General features: G+C 35.5%; 1 protein-coding gene across 10 annotated transcripts in view; it reads left to right on the forward strand.

Annotated features, from left to right (window-relative positions):
• EPHA6 (EPH receptor A6) overlaps positions 1 to 22311 on the forward strand; it is an 831631-nt gene that overhangs the window by 177694 nt on the left and 631626 nt on the right. For all 10 annotated transcript variants that reach the window (XR_012378040.1, XM_073892326.1, XM_073892340.1 and 7 more), the window contains exon 3: positions 1515 to 2178. Coding sequence is in view for 9 of the 10 variants with exons in the window: in XM_073892326.1 (XP_073748427.1) it covers positions 1515 to 2178 (664 nt within the window). In the remaining variant the exon portion in view is untranslated. The remainder of the gene's footprint in view (positions 1 to 1514; positions 2179 to 22311) is intronic.

Here is a 22311-nt window from a genome sequence, read left to right on the forward strand (position 1 = left end):
AGTAGATACTGAAAGTGGTTAGTGTCATAACTGTCCTGTAGACTGAAGAAAGTAGCCATTCTATTAGAAACTGCTAAGTGAAATTCAACTAGTCTTGATTAAGTGATTCTACAGCCAATTAAAGTAAGAAACTGCAAACAGGATGTGTTAAATAATCTTATAAATCACTGAAGTATGGTATTGAGAAATAAAATACTTAATCACTATAGAAAATAGTTTTTCCAGGACACTTTAATAGAAATGAGAAACTATGATGACTGGCATGTTTTCCCAAAAAGGCTATAAAATTACCAGAATGTTTTTTTAAATCTATTGTAAATTATCACTATTACTATACAAATAAAATACAATTACATTCTCTATTTATAATTTGGAATTATCAATATTTAGATATGTAAATACCGACAATGCCAGTTTATTTCAAGGTACTTAGAGATTATTATTAAATTTGTGAAAAAGGATAAACAAAGTTTTATATGCATAAAATGGCAGAATGCTCAATGTCAACATGTAGAAGTGAAGATAATCCAATGATGCAGCTCAGTAAAGTTTTTAAAATTCTTTATAAAGGCTTTATTTTTGTCCTTTCTCTTTCTGTCCTGTTACCTAGTGTGCTTCCAGTGCCCATTCATACTGTTCCTAAGATATACCTGTATACTCCTGACTAAGGGTATTTGTACTATTTCCTCGACAAGGTTCACTCTCTCACCTCCATGACATTGCTTAAACGTCACCATCTCAGAAAGGCGTTTTCTGGCCACGCAATTTAAAGTGGCAACCCTCTTCTCCATCTCCCTGCCTTAATTTTTCCCATTGTACTTTCTACCATATTTTTCAGTTTACTCATTTACAGTTTTTATCTTCTCTCTTCACTCGAAGTAAGCTCCATAAAAGCAGGGTTCAGCTGGTTCACTACTATATTCCAAGTGTCCAGAATAGTGCCTCATAAATATTTCTTGCATAAATCTATGACCTTATTTATTGTCTATTTTCTGTCAGATAGACATGTAAATATTTAATTGAATACTGCTAAATATATCTCAGTTTGTGGCCTATTTGATATGATGGCAGGTGGGTAACCACAGTGTGTTTGTCATCAGTCTATTTATTCTGATCATATAATGGATGCTATTTTACATTTGTATAGTGTACCAGGAACTATTTACATTGCTTTACATATATTAAGTAAAATACCTTACAACAACCCTATGAAACATGTACTATTATTATCAGCTTCATTTTACAGTTAAGGAAACAAGAGGTTAAAGTAAGTAGCCCTTGGTCATACAACTAATAGGTAGTAAAGCAAGGTTCATACCAGGACAGTTGCTATGTCCAGAACCCACACTCTTAACCAGAGGTTCATGGTTAAAATCCTCCTGCATTGTTGCTTTGAATAGCTTTGTTTCTATCCTTTTTATTTATATTTCTTTGCTAAAACAAAATTTTGGAAGTAATCATATCTGTTTAACCACTGTGGTTTTATAATCATTTGATTTTTTTTCTTCTTGCAGTGGGATGCTATCACTGAAATGGATGAACACAATAGGCCCATTCACACGTACCAGGTATGCAATGTAATGGAACCAAACCAAAACAACTGGCTTCGTACGAACTGGATCTCCCGTGATGCAGCTCAGAAAATTTATGTGGAAATGAAGTTTACATTGAGGGATTGTAACAGCATCCCATGGGTTTTGGGGACTTGCAAAGAAACATTTAATCTGTATTATGTGGAATCAGATGAGTCACATGGAATTAAATTCAAGCCAAGCCAATATACAAAGATTGACACAATTGCTGCTGATGAAAGTTTTACCCAGATGGATTTGGGTGATCGTATCCTGAAGCTTAACACGGAAATTCGTGAGGTGGGGCCTATAGAAAGGAAAGGATTTTATCTGGCTTTTCAAGACATTGGGGCATGCATTGCCCTGGTCTCGGTCCGTGTTTTCTACAAAAAGTGCCCCTTCACTGTTCGTAACTTAGCTATGTTTCCTGACACCATCCCAAGGGTTGATTCTTCTTCTTTGGTTGAAGTAAGGGGCTCTTGTGTGAAGAGTGCGGAAGAGCGTGATACTCCTAAACTATATTGTGGAGCTGATGGAGATTGGCTGGTTCCCCTTGGAAGGTGTATCTGCAGTACAGGATATGAAGAAATCGAAGGTTCTTGTCATGGTAAGAAACTCTCAATTTATCATGCATTTAAATGACATTTTAAACAGGTAAATGTTTTAACATTTATTTTCAAATAATACATTCTCAAATGCTATTACTGGCAGAACTGATTGTGGAAGAAATTATTAACTATAAGATAGTTTCTTATTATTTTTCCTCTTAGAAAGGGTACATGAAAATGTAAAATAAGTTGTATACCATGACAAGTGTTCCTCCATATTGACTTCAATAAAGTAGTTAAGCCATATGAATGACTGTATTCACCTAATTTTTATAAAGTAAAACAACATCAATAGCAGTAACAAAAAACAAAAGGGATTCAAAATGGACATTTGCTCAATTTTCATGTTTGATGACTTATAGAGAATGTGGCATTTAAAGATAGTTTGAAAACAATTCTTTCTTTCATGTTGAATTGTAGTAATGGAATAGTACCTAGATAAGATGAAGTTGTATTTAAATAAATGAGGAATTCACATGTATGTTTCAAACATACAGGATAATTTATGCAGGTATTATGTGTTTGGAGATTGTGTCAGAGCTTAATTTATCTTTTGCTACTATTTTTTTAATATTTATTTGAGAGAGAGAGAGAGAGAGAGAGTGCATGCACACATGCACGGTGGGGAGGGGCAAAGGGAGAAGGAGAAACAGTTACGATCCTGGACCCTGAGATCACGACCTGAGCAGAAACCCAGAGTTGGATGCTTAACAGACTGTGCCACCCAGGTGCCCCTATCTTTTGCTACTAGTAAGTACAATTTCCCACCATATAACAAATTACCTTTTAGTTGTTGTAATAGTAGTATTTGTGTAAGATCTGTCAGGAAATATTAACAAAACACAATGCTAATTAAGTTTAGAACCAAACCTTTCACATTGTTATGATACTAAAATACCTATAATTTTCAAGATCAAAGATTTTTTCTTTCTATGTGAATCATTTTGTGAGGACTTATTAATCTAATAAATTTATACATTTAAACATTTTACACAAAGATAATATACATCAATTGTGTTTGGATTTAGGACTTGTAATCAAAACACAAATATAGAAATAAAATTATGGCTTGATAAATAGTAACATAATACAGATATTTCCCTCTTAATGGTGGATGATTTATAAGTTTGTTTTCTGTAGTATATTGAATTTATTGACTTCTTTGTTGATGCTATATTCATGTTCTTTAAAATGATAAATAAGAACAAATAAGAAAAGTCAGAAAAAAACATACTTGTATACATGTAAGGGTCATAAAAAATACCTGTGAATTTTTAAAGGTTTTATCTATTTATAAAACACTTGGGTTCTTGAATGTTGAAACTCACTATGTTTGGTTGTCTAAAAATATCAATATTTGCATACAATCTGTAGTATAATTTTTATAAAGCATGAATCAGCTTTTCTCCACTATTTAATTATTAAAAGATGTTTCATTCAAGTTTATCAATATAGATTGAATTCAGGATTTTTATTCACCCATAACAAAGATTTAGAATGGAATAGTCAGAAATGATTCTTTGAGGAGGCTTTATAAAACATTTCTATACATTGGAAAATAAACTAAAGAAAAATTAATATATGTGAATAATTAGTGGAATTAAGAGGATAATAAGAGCTGAGGATAAAACATTACACATACTATGACGTAGTTTTACCACATTTGGGAAATTAGGTAGAAGCTGGGCATTCATTGGTAAAAATATGGTAAAAAAATATGGTAAAAAATAATTTAAAATATGTAAAGAATAATTCTCAGGACTTGTGTAATTAGCTTTTACTGAATATTTGTATTTTTATGGTATTAATCACAGAATAAGAGGTAGTGACAGTTATTGATGGCTAGATGTTTTTTCTTAAAGTGTTTATTCTGTGAATTTCATTCTTATTTATATGTCTTAAAATTCTTTCATTTGTTGGGTAAGGATGATTTTAGACAAATGATAATCATTATCAGCTTGTGTAGAGCTACTGGTAGACTCATCTGTTTTTGTGGCTTGTTATCTTTATTTTAATTTATTTGATTGTAGAAACATAAGAGGGTGGGTATAGTATAAATGTTCATCATTTCCTTGTAGTAGATGGCAGAAATTGGAAGAATTAAGCTTGAATTCTAAATCCATGGCTTATTAACTTTGAAATCACAGTTTCCTTATCCATAAATAAAGTAGTGGTTCTAATCAACTCATGATAAAGTATATGGAGAACTAATAAAAACACACGCATCTGCTTGGTTCCAATTTAATACAACAAATTGCTATTTACAAACACAGAGGAAGCCAGAGTGGATGTAGACCTTATTTTTTTGAAAGAGGTATCTTGCACTACCACCAGTCTCCATTTCAGAGTACTCATTTAAGTGTCTGTTTCTGATGTTTTGCATGCTTCTTTATTTCCTTTGATGATAATTTTTATCAGACTCTATTGCCATCTGTCAACGACTTATTTCACAACCAAATCTCTGAATTACATGTAAGCTAAATGGCCAATTAAGTGGAACTTATACGAATAAAATCATAGCTCTAATAGTATATGGTCACATATGTAATGTGAGATATATACGTGTGTGGGGTGGTGGGTGGGTATTTAACTGGAGAAGAAAAAACGGTATCTTTGTATCATTTCTTCTTATCTGTTTTGTTAGTACATTTAATTTATTTGAGCTATTAACATTTTTGAGTACCTACTTATCTGTTAATCACTTTGGTAAGTGGTAGAGATAAATAGGAATAAACCTTATGGTTTAGTTATCTATTGTTATTGAGATGAAAGAACCCAAAACTTACCAGTTTAAAACCACACTGATTTATGATTTCTCAAGGCTCAACTGGGTAGTTCTTTTCCTTTAAGCAAAGGTCACTAAGGCAGCTGAATTCAGCTGTGAGGTTGACCAGAGCTAGAATATCTAAGATGACCTCTCGTCTTCCAGAATTCTTTGTATATGGTGTCTCATCATTTAAGAGTCTGGTCTAAGATTTTTTACAGTACAATGGCTGCCTTTAGAGGGAGGTTTTCATTGGCCAAATAAAGAGTATATGAGGGGGTACTCTACAAGGGAGTGAATACCTGAAAGCCAGTGTGACAGTATACCACAGTCCACTCTGGATTCTCATGATTAATGTCCCTCCTTCATGCACAAAACCCCACATCCTCCCAAATATTTATTCCATTATGGCATCATGTTGAAGTCCAGAAAAGCACGATTAAAAATCAGGTCCAGATGTAAATGAAGCTTCATAGCTCAAGTTCCTTTTGACCTGGACAACTAAAAATTAAAAGATAAGTTATTGTTACACACACAGTACACATGGGATAGGGACAGAATAATTGTAAAAGATTCTCCCATTCCTAAGGGCTGGGAATACAGCTGTCACTGGTCCACTGTGATTCTGAAATCCAGCTGAATGTTGTCAGGATCTCTTATAATAAGGGCAGAGAATATTCTTTGATCAGATCCCAGTTCTTCTCCCTGGGATTGGTTCTCTGTGGTTCTTGGCTTCCTTCTGTGGTTCTTGGGTCAGCCCTCTAAGTCATCCCCTCCCTCCCTTCCTTCCTTCCCTCCTTCCTATTTTCATCCTCATTATTTATAAGAACTATTTATATGTCTGTTTCACCAGGGCTGTCTGATAAAGGAGGAGTATTTTAAAAAAAAAATGTTTGTAATTAAGGGTAAGAAATTTAGATATGAATGATCATAAGGCACTGAGAACCAAGCTCTACTTAGTACTTAAACACAGACACTATTGGTATACCTACAGAGTGCTTTGTTTCTTCTCATTTCTGTGAAATAGGAAAGTTTTCTTTGGAAAGGTTTGCAGTAGATCTGGTTGCTTTAGATCTGGAAAGTTCTAAAAAATATCTTTATCCTGGGGCACCTGGGTGGCTCAGTCAGTTAAGTGTCTGCCTTTGGCTCAGGTCATGATCCCAGGGTCCTAGGATGGAGTCCCACCATCGGACTTCCTGCTCAGTGAGGAGCCTGCTGCCTCTCCCTCTGCCACTCCCCCTGCTTGTGCTCTCTCGTTCACTCTCTCTTTCTCTCTCAAATAAAAAAATAAAATCTTTAAAAAAATGTCTTTATCCCTCATTTTATAAATCAGGATACTAAATTACTGAGAACAGAATTTTATTCCCTGGGACCACTCAGTAATTGATACTAGACTAAGAACTAAAGCCTAAATATTTTTTAGTCTGGTCCTTGTGTTTTCGTTCCATATTTCCATATTCCATATTTCCCATTCCTCAATTTTCTCTTTCTGTTTCTCTTTCATTTCCTCATTCCAAGCATCCATAACCTTATCTTGATTATTTAACTTTTCCTGCCCATCCACCAGTGCAGAGGAGCCCAAAGTTATTGATCATTCATTAGTCCCTTTTTGTCCATGTTTATTTTTTGGAATCTGATATGAACACAATTAGAACAGTATCTAAACATCTCTTCTGAAATTCAGGCTACTGAGAATAATGGAAAAATTATGGACTTATCTGGAACTTTGATGTAAAATATGATAAATAAGAAACATTATAATGAGGTTTTAGGGATTTTGATAATTTACTTGAATGGATTTGAGAACTCTTGATTTGTTATGTGGCAAAAACACAATAAGCTGGTTTAAAATAGAATTAATCTATGATATCCATACTATCATTATGAGTAATGTGTATTTATTTGCATTTAAATAATTTATCATATTTTATCCTAAAAGTTGTCCTACTGAATGTTAGAACATGTGATTCATTTCTCTATAATATTGTTAAAGCATATCTAGATACAAATTCTAGAAGCATAAAAGGGAGAGGTTCTCTTATTCTTGCTATCAATCAGGTTTAAATAGACATAAATATTACATTAAGTGGATATGCTAAAATTTAAAACCAAACACTGGGTGTTATACGCAAACAATGAATTATGGAACACTACATCAAGAACTAATGATGCAATGTATGGTGATAAACATAACATAATAAGAAAATTAAAAAAAAAACCAACACAGTAATTTGGGTTATTCTGTTATATATAATAAGCAGTATTTTATTCTTGGCTCAAATCTCAACTTATTTTTCATAACTATTTTAATTTTATCTCATAGGTTTATAATTAAAACTATCATACTTGGGCATATTAATGTTAACAGATTTTATTTTTTTAATTTTCTTAATTTATTCCTTAAGGGTTTGAACTAAAAAATAATGTTGATTCATAAAACATTAATTTACATCAAATAGTCTTTCACTGCATATATCTAAAAATATTTTTTTGATTTTTTTTTTTATTTATTTGAGAGAGAGAGAGTGAGAGATAGAGAGCACTAGAGGGAAGAGGGTCAGAGGGTCAGAGGGAGAAGCAGATGCGGGACTCGATCCTGGGACTCCAGGATCATGACCTGAGCCGAACACAGTCGCTTAACCAACTGAGCCACCCAGGCGCCCTATCTAAAAATATTTTAACACTATGGAAGAAATAATTGGAAACAACATGAAAAATTGAATGCAGTTTTTGTTCAGTTGTGAGTTTTGAAGTGACATGAATTTCTAATAAATCCCTTTTGGATATTAATTTAAAATAAACCTCATTAAGACAGTGGCACTTATACTTAGAGATAATAGTTAGAGTTTGGGTTTTTATACCTGCTGAGAAAAAATATATATACACACACACACACACACACACACACACATATATACTGCAAGGATATATTCTTCAAGCCTTTAAGGATCACATGAATATAATTTAACAAATTAACACTTGGCTATGGAAAAATAAAAGTTCTGAAACATTGAGGATTTTTTAAAACTCTTCCTCTTTCTAGGTATATGCTTTATTTTTTTTTTCTCTAGTGCTGCTTCAAAATTCAGGAGGAAAGGATGGCGGCAATTCTCAAACCATTGCGTTATTGTTCACAGAAGTGAATGAGATGTACAGGGCCTTTGCTGACGTAGATATTGATTTGAGCTCCTGAAGAGTGTTGTTATTAAGGCTTCATGGCTCTGTCCTTTGCTGAAGTTCAGAAACATTTATGCTCTCTGTTTATGATCTTCTGTCTAATCATGTTATCAGAGATGACTGTGGAAGCAGAGAGCATAAAGAAATTTTGAGACACCAAGATTTGCTGGCATTAAATAAGGGGGTTTGAGGATATGATGGAAAGCTAAAAGGTGAGATTGGGATCAGAATAAAAGGGCATACTTATTGGCCCAAATAGTATTTTCACTTTCTAAAGGTTCTCACAACTAAATATAAACTCTTACAATATAACCTTCAATTCCAAATAAAACTGCTTTTTCATGAAGCAATTCCTGACCTTCATCCAGCTTGAGAAGAATATGAAATCAAGAGGCTCCAAGGAGTCTAAAAATAGAACGTATCATTGCCAAGAAAGAGTAAATTTAAGTAATTATATTTTGTCCTTTGTCACAGTTTTAAAAACAGGTTAAAACATCAGCTGGCTTGAAATGATCATTTTTAGTATATTATTTTAACCAAATTTTAACTTCCATTTTAATACCTATTTTACTCTCTGCTGACTTGAATGCTAAAACTCATATTTCTATAGAGGCTATCTTTAATTTTTTTTTTAATTTTTTTTATTGTTATGTTAATCACCATATATTACATCATTAGTTTTTGATGCAGTGTTCCATGATTCATTGTTTGTTCATAACACCCAGTGCACCATGCAAAACGTGCCCTCCTCAATACCCATCACCAGGCTAACCCATCCCCCCACCCCCCTACCCTCTAGAACCCTCAGTTTGTTTTTCAGAGTCCATCATCTCTCATGGTTCGTCTCCCCCTCTGACATACTCCCCTTTTCTTCCTCTCCTGTTATCTTCTTCTTTTCCTTTTTTCTTAAAATATGTTGTGTTATTTGTTTCAGAAGTACAGATCTGTGATTCAACAGTCTTGCACAATTCACAGCGCTCACCGTAGCACATACCCTCCCCAATGTCTATCACCCAGCCATCCCATCCCTCCCACCCCCAACCACTCCAGTAACACTCAGTCTGTTTCCTGAGATTAAGAATTCCTCATATCAGTGAGGTCATGTGATACATGTCTTTCTCTGATTGACTTATTTCACTCAGCATAACACCCTCCAGTTCCATCCACGTCGTTGCAAATGGCAAGATCTCATTCCTTTTGATGGCTGCATAATATTCCATTGTGTATATATACCACATCTTCTTTATCCATTCATCTGTCGATGGGCATCTTGGCTCTTTCCACAGTTTGGCTATTGTGGACATTGCTGCTATAAACATTGGGGTACATGTACCCCTTCGGGTCCCTACATTTGTATCTTTGTGGTAAATACCCAGTAGTGCAATTGCTGGATCGAACGGTAGCTCTAATTTCAACTGTTTGAGGAACCTCCATACTGTTTTCCAGAGGGGTTGCACCAGCTTGCATTCCCACCAACAGTGTAGGAGGGTTCCCCTTTCTCCACATCCCCGCCAACATCTGTCGTTCCCTGACTTGTTAATTTTAGCCATTCTGACGGGTGTGAGGTGGTATCTCATTGAGGTTTTGATTTGGATTTCCCTGATGCCGAGCGATGTTGAGCACTTTTTCATGTGCCTGTTGGCCATTTGGATGTCTTCTTTGGAGAAATGTCTGTTCATGTCTTCTGCCCATTTCTTGATTGGATTATTTGTTCTTTGGGTGTTGAGTTTGATAAGTTCTTTATAGATTTTGGATACTAGCCCTTTATCTGATATGTCGTTTGCAAATATTTTCTCCCATTCTGTCGGTTGTCTTTTGGTTTTGTGGACTGTTTCTTTTGCTGTGCAAAAGCTTTTTATCTTGATGAAATCCCAATAGTTCATTTTTGCCCTGGCTTCCCGTGCCTTTGGCGATGTTTCTAGGAAGAAGTTGCTGCGGCTAAGGTCGAAAAGGTTGCTACCTGTGTTCTCCTTTAGGATTTGGATGGACTCCTGTCTCACGTTTAGGTCTTTCAACCATTTGGAGTCTATTCTTGTGTGTGGTGTAAGGAAATGGTCCAGTATCATTCTTCTGCATGTGGCTGTCCAATTTTCCCAACACCATTTGTTGAAGAGACTGTCTTTTTGCCATTGGACATTCTTTCCTGCTTTGTCAAAAATAAGTTGACCATAGAGTTGAGGGTCCATTTCTGGGCTCTCAATTCTGTTCCATTGATCTATGCGTCTGTTTTTGTGCCAGTACCATACTGTCTTGATGATGACAGCTTTGTAATAGAGCTGGAAGTCCGGAATTGTGATGCCGCCAGCTTTGCTTTTCTTTTTCAGTATTCCTCTGGCTATTCGGGGTCTCTTCTGGTTCCATACAAATTTTAGGATTATTTGTTCCATTTCTTTGAAAAAAGTGGATGGTATTTTGATGGGGATTGCATTGAATGTGTAGATTGCTCTAGGTAGCATTGACATCTTCACAATGTTGATTCTCCCAATCCATGAGCATGGAACGTTTTTCCATTTCTTTGTGTCTTCTTCAATTTCTTTCATGAGTATTTTATAGTTTTCTGAGTACAGATCCTTTGCCTCTTTGGTTAGATTTATTCCTAGGTATCTAATGGTTTTGGGTGCAATTGTAAATGGGATAGACTCCTTGATTTGTCTCTCTTCTGTCTTGTTGTTGGTGTATAGGAATGCCACTGATTTCTGGGCATTGATTTTATATCCTGCTACTTGACTGAATTCCTGTATGAGTTCTAGCAGTTTTGGGGTGGAGTCTTTTGGGTTTTCCACGTACAGTATCATATCATCTGCAAAGAGTGAGAGTTTGACTTCCTCTTTGCCGATTTGGATGCCTTTGATTTCTTTTTGTTGTCTGATTGCTGTGGCTAGGACTTCTAATACTATGTTGAATAGCAGTGGTGAGAGTGGACATCCCTGCCGCGTTCCTGACCTTAGGGGAAAGGCTCTCAGCCTTTCCCCATTGAGAATGATACTCGCTGTAGGTTTTTCATAGATGGCTTTTATGATATTGAGGTATGTACCCTCTATCCCTATACTCTGAAGAGTTTTGATCAAGAAAGGATGTTGTACTTTGTCAAATGCTTTTTCTGCATCTATTGAGAGGATCATATGATTCTTGTTCTTTCTTTTGTTAATGTATTGTATCACGTTGATTGATTTGCGGATGTTGAACCAGCCTTGCAGCCCAGGAATAAATCCCACTTGGTCATGGTGAATAATCCTTTTAATGTACTGTTGGATCCTATTGGCTAGTATTTTGGTGAGAATTTTTGCATCCATGTTCATCAAGGATATTGGTCTGTAATTCTCTTTTTTGATGGGGTCTTTGTCTGGTTTTGGGATCAAGGTAATGCTGGCCTCATAAAATGAGTTTGGAAGTTTCCCTTCCATTTCTATTTTTTGGAACAGTTTCAGGAGAATAGGTATTAATTCTTCTTGAAATGTCTGATAGAATTCCCCCGGGAAGCCGTCTGGCCCTGGGCTTTTGTTTCTCGGGAGATTTTTGATGACTGTTTCAATTTCCTTAGTGGTTATAGGTCTGTTCAGGTTTTCTATTTCTTCCTGGTTCAATTTTGGTAGTTGATACATCTCTAGGAATGCACCCATTTCTTCCAGGTTCTCTAATTTGCTGGCATAGAGTTGCTCATAATATGTTCTTATAATTGTTTGTATTTCTTTGGTGTTGGTTGTGATCTCTCCTCTTTCATTCATGATTTTGTTGATTTGGGTCATTTCTCTTTTCTTTTTGATAAGTCTGGCCAGGGGTTTATCAATCTTGTTAATACTTTCAAAGAACCAGCTCCTAGTTTCATTGATCTGTTCTACTGTTCTTTTGGTTTCTAGTTCATTGATTTCTGCTCTGATCTTTATGATTTCTCTTCTCCTGCTGGGTTTAGGCTTTATTTGCTGTTCTTTCTCCAGCTCCTTTAGGTGTAGGGTTAGGTTGTGTATTTGAGACCTTTCTTGTTTCTTGAGAAAGGCTTGTATTGCTATATACTTTCCTCTCAGGACCGCCTTTGCTGTATCCCAAAGATTTTGAACAGTTGTGTTTTCATTTTCATTGGTTTCCATGAATTTTTTTAATTCTTCTTTAATTTCTTGGTTGACCCATTCATTCTTTAGTAGGATGCTCTTTAGCCTCCATGTATTTGAGTTCTTTCCGACTTTCCTCTTGTGGTTGAGTTCTAGTTTCAAAGCATTGTGGTCTGAAAATATGCAGGGAATGATCCCAATCTTTTAGTACCGATTGAGACCTGATTTGTGACCTAGGATGTGATCAATTCTGGAGAATGTTCCATGGGCACTAGAGAAGAATGTGTATTCCGTTGCTTTGGGATGGAATGTTCTGAATATGTCTGTGAAGTCCATTTGGTCCAGTGTGTCATTCAAAGTCTTTATTTCCTTGTTGAACTTTTGCTTAGATGATCTGTCCATTTCAGTCAGGGGGGTGTTAAAGTCCCCCACTATTATTGTATTGTTGTCAATGTGTTTCTTTGCTTTTGTTATTAATTGCCTTATATAATTGGCTGCTCCCATGTTCGGGGCATAGATATTTACAATTGTTAGATCTTCTTGTTGGATAGACCCTTTAAGTAGGATATAGTGTCCTTCCTCATCTCTTATTACAGTCTTTGTTTTAAAATCTAGTTTGTCTGATATAAGGATTGCCACCCCAGCTTTCTTTTGGTGTCCATTAGCATGGTAAATGGTTTTCCACCCCCTCACTTTCAATCTGGGGGTGTCTTTGCGTCTAAAATGAGTCTCTTGCAGACAGCATATTGATGGGTCTTGTTTTTTAATCCAGTCTGATAGCCTGTGTCTTTTGATTGGGGCATTGAGCCCATTTACATTCAGGGTAACTATTGAAAGGTATGAATTTAGTGCCATTGTATTACCTGTAAGGTGACTGTTAACTGTCTGTTGTCTGTGTTCGTTTCTGCTCTTTGCTGCTTTTAGGTTCTCTCTTTGCTTAGAGGACCCCTCTCAATATTTCTTGGAGGGCTGGTTTCGTGTTTGCAAATTCCTTTAGTTTTTGTTTGTTCTGGAAGCTTTTTATCTCTCCTTCTATTTTCAGTGATAGCCTAGCTGGATATAGTATTCTTGGCTGCATATTTTTCTCGTTTAGTGCTCTGAAGATATCTTGCCAGTCCTTTCTGGCCTGCCACGTCTCTGTGGAGAGGTCTGTTGCCAGTCTAATGTTTCTACCATTGTAGGTTACATATCTCTTCTCCCGAGCTGCTTTCAGGATTTTCTCTTTGTCTCTGAGACTCGTAAGTTTTACTATTAGATGTCGGGGTGTTGACCTATTTTTATTGATTTTGAGAGGGGTTCTCTGTGCCTCCTGGAATTTAATGCCTGTTTCCTTCCTCACATTAGGGAAGTTTTCTGCTATAATTTGCTCCAATATACCTTCTGCCCCCCTCTCTCTCTCTTCTTCTTCTTCTGGGATCCCAATTATTCTAATGTTGTTTCGTCTTATCGTATCACTTATCTCTCGAATTCTGCCCTCGTGATCCTGTAGTTGTTTCTCTCTCTTTTTCTCAGCCTCTTTATTTTCCATCATTTGGTCTTCTATATCGCTGATTCTCTCTTCTGCCTCATTTATCCTAGCAGTTAGTGCCCCCATTTTTGATTGTACCTCATCAATAGCCTTTTTGATTTCGATTTGGTTAGATTTTAGTTCTTTTATTTCTCCAGAAAGGGTTTCTCTAATAACTTCCACGCTTTTTTCAAGCCCAGCTAGTATCTTTAAAGTCATGATTCTGAACTCTAGGTCCGACATCATACTAATGTCTGTATTGAGTAGGTCCCTGGCTGATGGTAGTACCTCTTGTTCTTTTTGCTGAGGTGATTTCTTTCGTCTTGTCATTTTGTCCAGAGGAGAATAGATGAATGAGAGAACGAAATGCTAACAGGTTTACAACGTCCCCAGCAAATATACTGTATACAAATCAGAAAAGACCTGAAACCAGGGGAAAAGAAAGGGAAAGAAAGAAAAAAGAAAGAGAAAAAAGAAAAAAAAAGATAAAAACAAAAACAAAACAATACAAAAATAGCAGAATATGATCAAATATGATCAGGCTAGTGCATAGATCAGTGCCACACACCAGATTTTGGGCGTATTTTGGTCTGTTAGAAAAAAGTGCCTCCTAAAATTTTAAAGGAAGAAAGACATATATGTACAAAATAAGGGTTGATACAATGAAGGGATGGAAGATGACTGTAAAGATGAAAATTATAAAAGGTTTTATAAAAGGACTTGGTAAGATAAGTTGTTTGAAAAAAGAAAGAAGATTTAAGAAAAGAAAAAAAAAGGAAAAAGGGAGAGAATGTGATCAGGCAGGAGACTAGAACAAAGCCATACACTAGTGATTTAGGGTATATTTTGATCTGTTAGAAGAAACTGTACCTCAAAATTTTAAAGAGAGAACAACTTATATATATATGCCAAAAATAAGGGTAACTACTATGAAGGGATAAAATATGGCTCTAAAAATGAAAAATGAAAATTTTTTTTTTAAAAAGGGATTGATAAGATGTTGGTTAAAAAAAGGGAAAAAGAAAAATAAAAAAAAACAGTCAACAAAAATTAACTTTGATGAAATAATGAATCATGGTTAAAAAAAAAAAAAAGCCATGAATCTATGTGCAGTATTCCCCTAGCGCTGGAGTTCTCCCATTCTCCTTGATCGATCAACTTGGTCTTGGCTTGCTGGCTGTTTGTGCTGATCTTCTGGGGGAGGGGCCTGTTGCTGTGGTTTCCAAATGTCTTTGCCGGAGGCGGAATTGCCCCGCCCTTGTCGGTCCGGGCTAAGGAAGCTGCTCCGGTTTGCTCTCAGGAGCTTTTGTTCCCTGCAAGCTCTCCGTACAGCCTTGGAGGACCAGGGCAGAAATGGTGGCCTCCCAATCTCTACCCGGAGGAGCCGAGAACTCGGGGCCCCGCTCCTCAGTGTGCCCCCAGAGAAAAGCAGTCACTTCCGTGTCCCCGGTCTCCGGCAGCACTCCGTCCTCACCCGGCCTGTGACCGAGCGTTGCTATCTCTGGTACCCGACCCCGCGCAGAGTCTCCAAACCCAGCAGATCCCTGCAGTGCGTTCCCGCACCGCTCCTCCCCGGGAAGGAAGGGGAGTCTCCCCGGATCTGCCGCCTGCTGGGTCCCTGCTGGAGGAGCCGTGCCCCGACTGGGCCGCGGGTCACAGTCTATGGCAACCCCGAGCTGAGAGCCCACGACTCTGCTCCGTCTCTGCAGCCGGCTTCCCCGCTCCGATCCCTGGGAGCTCTGGCGCACTCAGGCACCCCCGGTCTCTCTGTGACCCCAAGGGTCCTGAGACCACACTGTCCCGGGAGGATTCCACCCCCCGCTTAGCCACTGCAGCAACGTCCCTCCACGGAGCCAACTTCTAAAAGGTCCGATTTTGTGCTCCGCGGCTCTAGCACTTGCCAGAAGCGGCCGGCGGAGGCCCCTCCCCCGCCGTCTATCCTCCCGAATATCGCCTCGGATTCACTTCTCCGCACGTCCTACCTTCCAGAAAGTGGTCACTTTTCTGTTCAGAGAGTTGTTGCTACTCTCTTCTTCGGTCTCCTGTTGAGTTCGTAGGTGTTCAGAATGGTTTGATCCCTATTCAGCTGAATTCCTGAGACCAGACGAAATCTAGGTCTCCTACTCCTCCGCCATCTTGCTCCGCCCCCCGAGGCTATCTTTAATTTTTAAAAAAATACTTTCTTAACACAAATACTTCAAAAGAAGATAAAATTATTTAACATCTCTATTCACTTTTCAAACATAGTATGCCATGTCACCCACTGAAATTGCTATCAGTTTTGAAATTTAGTTCTACCTTTTAAAGAAACAAAATTAAGAGATTTATAAAGTCAACACTTAGATACATCAAGATATATTAAGTTTCTATGTTTGCTGTTTTTTTCTCTTATTATCTCCTGTTGCCTGTGTTCAAGATTCTATTTGCTGAAATACATTTTTAATAGATCTTTTAATCTATAAGGTACTGTAAGTATTTAAACTCTTTATTTAGTGGATATCTAAAAATATCTTTATTTTAACCTCCTTTTTCAAAGATTGTTTATTTGGCTGTTATTTTTCCTCAACATTCTGAAAATATCATTTCCCAGTCCATGAGAATCTGTTGAAACTATAGTTGCTAATGTTCTTCTAATTCTCATTACTTGGGGGATTATAGATTCCATATGTTTGGTCTTCAACATTATGATGTAACTGGTGTGCCTTTATGTTTTCATGATTCACATTTTTTTAACTAAGAATGTGTGTGTGTTTGTGTTACATTTTTCTGTTCTTTCTAGATATGTATTAGATATTTGTTAGAGATTTTCAATATTATCCTCTTTGTCTTTGATTTTTTAAAATATTTTAAATTTGGCACTAATTTCCAGGTTGTGAATTTTCACTCTGACCACACCTAGTTAAGTTTATCTCATCTATTGAGTTATTTTTATCTTTACTGGTTTTTGCTATTCATTTTTTTTCATTTCCTTCTTTTATTTTATTCTGCCTGATTTGTTTCATAATTTTTCTCTTTTACAGATGTTATTTTATTCCTTACGGATCTTAGTCACACTAGAATTATTTTTTAAAGCAGTTTGGTCTAAATTAATCTCCTGATCTTAGTGCATTGGCTATATTTTTAAGCATTAGTGTCAACTGTGTGTGTACTTTGGAATTGTTACTTGTAGTCTAGCTTGTTTTTTGTTTCTGTGTCTTTTTTTTTTTTGAATTTGGATCTTGTGGTTGTACTAATTCTGCTCCCTGAGGCCTTATATAGAGCAAACTTAAGGGTACTAATAAATTTACCAAAGAATTCATGTTGGTATTCCTGGTTGACAGGAGTTCCACCCAAAACAGTGATTCAGGGATCCAGGCTTGAATTTAGTGGACCAACCATCTCTTAAGAGTTTTATAGTTATCTGTGTCCAGCTCAGAAATTATAAAAGGAGATTGAAGAAGGCACATGTGCTTTTTAACCAACTTAGATATGAAGAGACACATCATTTCTTTTCACGTGTCAGCAGTGAGAACTAGTTATACGGTCACAACCACCTGCAGATAGGGGTAAGATGTAAAATGCTGTCCCTGGCTCAGTAGTAGTCACTTTCCAACAGTGATTCTCTATCATGGAAGAGGAGGCCCCAGTTTTTGTAGATACTTGGTCATCTCTGTAATAATCTGCCATCTCACCCACAATTCGTGTATGTTCATCCTCATATATTTGGTGATACAGAATTTTCTCCATCAGGTTAAAATGTCTTCTTGTCAACTGGTAACACACAGATTGAATGAAATGCCACCTGCCCCTAACAAAATATACAATGTTTGTAATAAATAGAAAACTCCCATTAAGAAAGGGGAATAAACACAGCCATAGCAGTGATGGGCAGGCATTGTGAAGAACCTCGGAACAGATACAGCATTCAATTCACTGAGACACTCTTACCCATTGTTCTTGATGGCCATGACTCTACTGTATGTAAACTTCCTTTATCATCCTCACAATTTCTGAAGTAGCTATTGGTGGTTGTGAATCGCTTTCATGCCTGTTTTATGAGGATCTGTTTTGAGAGCTTGAGGATCATTTTACAGCTATAGGCTCTTTTAGACCAGACTCATGATTTGTTGGCAATAAAATTTCCTAAAACTCAAAGTAGTCTTTTAATCTACTTGTCAGTTCCATGTGCCAAAACTACACATAGAAGTCCACACCCAAAGTTCTTTCTTTGACATAGTTTTCAAGCATGTCTTATTTATTAATGTATCTACTTGCCACTTTATTCAGATGCTTCTCTCAACTTAATGGCAACTAAATTGAGGTCATTATAAAATAGAGGTGGATAGATCTTAGACACAGAGCTGAATCTCTTTATTTAACTAGGATGTCTTAATCTATTTTTGGTGCTCGAGATGTTCTTTTCTTAGTTTTGTCCCCATTCGAAGGGGCAGATATCATCTTTTTACAATCCTGAAAGCGCTAAAGTTCTATACTCTTCTATTCTTTCTTTTTTTTTTTTAATTTTCAATCCAGCTAGTATTGCTTGAGCTCATCTGTTCCTGGAAGTATGTTGTTAGATGCATCAAGTTTCAGTCAACACAAAGAAATTAGCACTTGACCTGCCTTCCAAGTTATTAGAGGTAAAACTTTACCAAGAAAGTTACTACTGTATAATGTAGGTTTCCATCAGTCTAGTTTCCTATTACTGTTTTACATGTCATTTGCCTTCTGACTGTTAAGCTAATGCCACATGTTTTAGGTTTTTGTTTTGGGTATATCCCAATTGAAGAAGATATATATTTTTAAGAGGATATATATGTATATTTAAAAGCTGAGAAGATAAAATTCCAAATTCTAGAGCCTTAACATGTAGTTTTTCATTTACATTAGAATCCGAGGTGTTCCTGGTTATTGACTGCTTTCCTTCATACAGAGAATAGTAGAATTCTGCAGTTTCCTCTTGTAGTTTCATGATCACATATGACTTTATAGTCATCTGTATCCAATGAGTGGAAGAAGGAGAGCATATGGAGTGCGTACCTTTTTCTTAAAAGTTTTGGCACAGAAGTAACTTACAAGTTTTACCCACAGTTGCCACACTTGTAAAAATTATATAATCCATAGAGTAAAATGTTTTTTAGTGTGACCTTTAATATTAAGCTATGTATGTCCAGTACATATAATCAGGATTTTTTGATCAACAGATAAGCAGAAGCTATGTAACAATGTTACATCAAACCAAATAAAAACTGAGCTAATCGTGTTAAATTAAACATTAAAAGTAAAGTTACTCCGGAGCACCTGGGTGGCTCAGTTGGTTAAGTGCATCTGCCTTGGGCTCAGGTCTTCATCTCAGGTCCTGGGATCAAGCCCTGCATGAGCTCCCTCGGCAGGGAGCCCACTTCTCCCTCTCCCTCTGCCCCCCCACCCCGCTTGTGCTCCTGCATTCTCTCTCAAATAAATAAATAAAATCTTAAAAAAAAAAGAAAAGTTACTTTCATAAATCCGAACCTACATTCTTTTCATGGAAAAAAGTAGGATTCAACTATTTTGAAGAAGGGGTGATTATTTCTACATAGCATCCACAAATAGCAGCAGAGAGCATTCAGGATAAACCACTGGAATATTATATAGTACATTGAAGACATAATAACAAAATTTTACCAGAGAAGAAAAAGATCTCACTTTTCATTTTATAGAAATACAATATAATAATAAAATATTGTATTTATTAAATCTGAAAATAATTCAGATTAAATCATATTCCAACGATATCATAACTATAAATAGTAAAATTATATCATACATCTTAAAATTTGGGAATAATTTTATGTTATAAATTTTTTCATTATATATTCATAGCTGGCATTGGAACTACAGAGGTATGATTGACTGTATTTTCCATGTGAACAAAAGTGTAGTAATTTGCATTTTCAGATATTTACATATTTAAGCTCTAGGGAAGTATGTTTCAAAGGACAACATAATTCTAAGAAAAACAAGCATCAAATGAAAAACAGTGCAGAAAAAGGAGTGGATGAAATAAGGTAGAAGAATAAGGTATCTGATATAAATACATTTAATATGTTTACTTTGGTTTAAGATATCTTGTGATCCTTTGTAAGAAAAACATTCTTGATTTCATTTATAATAACAGTTTCTATAATTACCTGGGATTTAGTTATAAACTCAAATACACATTGTGATGACATTGGGGGGCATCCTTAATATTTTTGATTTCTTTGAAATAATGACTTAGAATTAAATAGATCACTCATCTTCTCAATTATGTACATAGCCTTTTGAAGAAGTAATTCTTTTATTACACTTGATTTTTTCTTTTTTTACATATACTATACAGTAGAAAATTTTAATAATAGATGTAGCTTCTTATCATGATTCTGTATGAACAATAAACTTTGATAACCAGTTACTATTTTCAGTCTGGTTTTCAGAATGAGTTCCAGTAAATAAGGAATATAGTATTTAGTCTCAGTTTTACAGGTGATAAATTCAAAGGGATGGAGATTTCCAATTGCCAGTTACTATATACAAGGACTATCACCATATAAAGAAGCATGCAGTACCAAAATTGATGGGAACTCTGGGAGCATAAAAACAAGCTCTGCTTTATCTTCAACAGTGGACAAGGAGAAAGCATGATTTATTCCTATTATTTGACAGCATCAAAAGTGACTGCTATAAAAAGTCATGAAAACCTCTTGAAAGATGCAAACTCTATTTCTTTGGACAGAGATAAACAACGATTGTTTTGGATAGAAGTCTTTAAATAGAATCACTATATTTTTTTTTGTCTTTTTATTAAGACAACTGATATCCTTATTTCTTTGTTTTATTTCTATTCCTGTTTTAAAGTTAACTAGAATTCAGGATGGGTTATTTTTTACCCTACCACAGTGAAAAAAGTTATAGTCTTTACCTCTATGTTGACCAATTAAATATTTCTAATAAAATTAATTATAAAGATTTTAATTGGTAAAACTTTGAAATGGCAATGACTGTGGATTATGTGAGAGCTTTCCTAATTTTTTTTTATTAATTTACTAATTGCATTATGACCAAGAACATACTCTTCTTAAAGTTTAATTATATGTGGCTATATTCACAAGTAATTACAGATTGCTTAATTTGAACTAATTTGCCATGCATATGAAATACTATATTTAATTGTGTATTTTCCAAAATTATTCTGTAAATAGGATACATTAATTAAATAATATTTTTATTCATGATGGTTGCTAAATTTTTTTTTTCTTTTTTTTTCCAAGATTTTATTTATTTATTTGAGAGAATGAGAGATAGAGAGCACAAGAGGGAAGAGAGTCAGAGGGAGAAGCAGACTCCCTGCTGAGCAGGGAGCCCGATGTGGGACTCGATCCCGGGACTCCAGGATCATGACCTGAGCCGAAGGCAGTCACTTAACCGACTGAGCCACCCAGGCGCCCTGCTAAATTTTTTTAAAAGTTCTTTGGCATCTATTGAGGTGACCATAAAATTTCTCTATAAACCTATTTATGAGATATAATAATATATCTCCTTAGATGACCCATCTTTGATTCAATGAAGTAATGTTATGTGATCTCAATGCATTTATTACTTTAATGTTGAACTATACATTTTTCTTAAATTTTTAAAACGTTGGCAAAAGGATATTCTGTCTAATGCAATGAAGTACAAATGTGTTTTGAGTGATGTAAAGAAAACAGAATAATTCTTGGATGAGAAACTGTGTTCCTGGATGAGAAACTTAAATATTTGGAAGATATAAATGTTAATTTAGAATTATAAACAAATCATACTCAAAATTCTTATTTATCATTGTTTTAGTCACTTTGAACTCAGTAGAAATAATTATAAATTTTATATGAAATAATAAATGGAATGACTTATGGACTATTTGAAAAGTAAAGGTGAGCAAGAACCCTAGCAGATATTAAAATATATTCAAGGGAAAATATTTAAAATATGTAGTATTAACTCACAAAGTAAAATATTTGTCAATGGTACCAAGTGGAAAGGGAAAAATAGACTAAATTACATGAAATAGTTCAATCTGTGGTAAAATAGAATTCACTAATGAGGAAAATAGATGGGCTATTTAATACAGTGGTCCTTAATAGGGGTTGAGATTGGGAAGGGGAGAGCAATAATGATTTGGGTGTAAGGCCCTCACTACCACCTCTTACTAAGTCCCAAAAGGGAAGTTGAGGTAATCCATCTTTAGTGTGTATAATTAGCCTCTACTGTACCTTAGTTTAAGGAATCTATGGGAATAGTAGTCCCACAGAGAATTTCTTGCTGCATAAAATGAAACCTAAGGCAAAGTTGCAACTAAAAGATGCTAATTAGTAAGATATAAATTAGGATTTTCATGAAAATGAAAAAATTCTGATGAAACAGTAATTTTTGAAGAATTAAAAAAGGCAAAAGAGAAACATTACTAAAATATGAAAGTATGAGATTTTACAGCCAAAATTGTTTTTGTTTTTCATTTGTTTTTTAAGAAGTCATCATCTAGGTATGAAATATGAAATTTGGTCAATCAAAGGAAAATCTTAGATTATTTTTGATATTGTTAAAGAAAAAATTATCAGATACCTGTTAAAGAATTGTAAGGCAGACTTCATTTAGGGGGCTA

Source organism: Callorhinus ursinus, unplaced genomic scaffold (genome assembly GCF_003265705.2).
Source record: "Callorhinus ursinus isolate GAN/ISIS: 27379988/994484 unplaced genomic scaffold, GSC_fseal_2.0 scaffold1, whole genome shotgun sequence".
In the NCBI taxonomy this organism is placed as follows: Eukaryota; Metazoa; Chordata; class Mammalia; order Carnivora; family Otariidae; genus Callorhinus; species Callorhinus ursinus.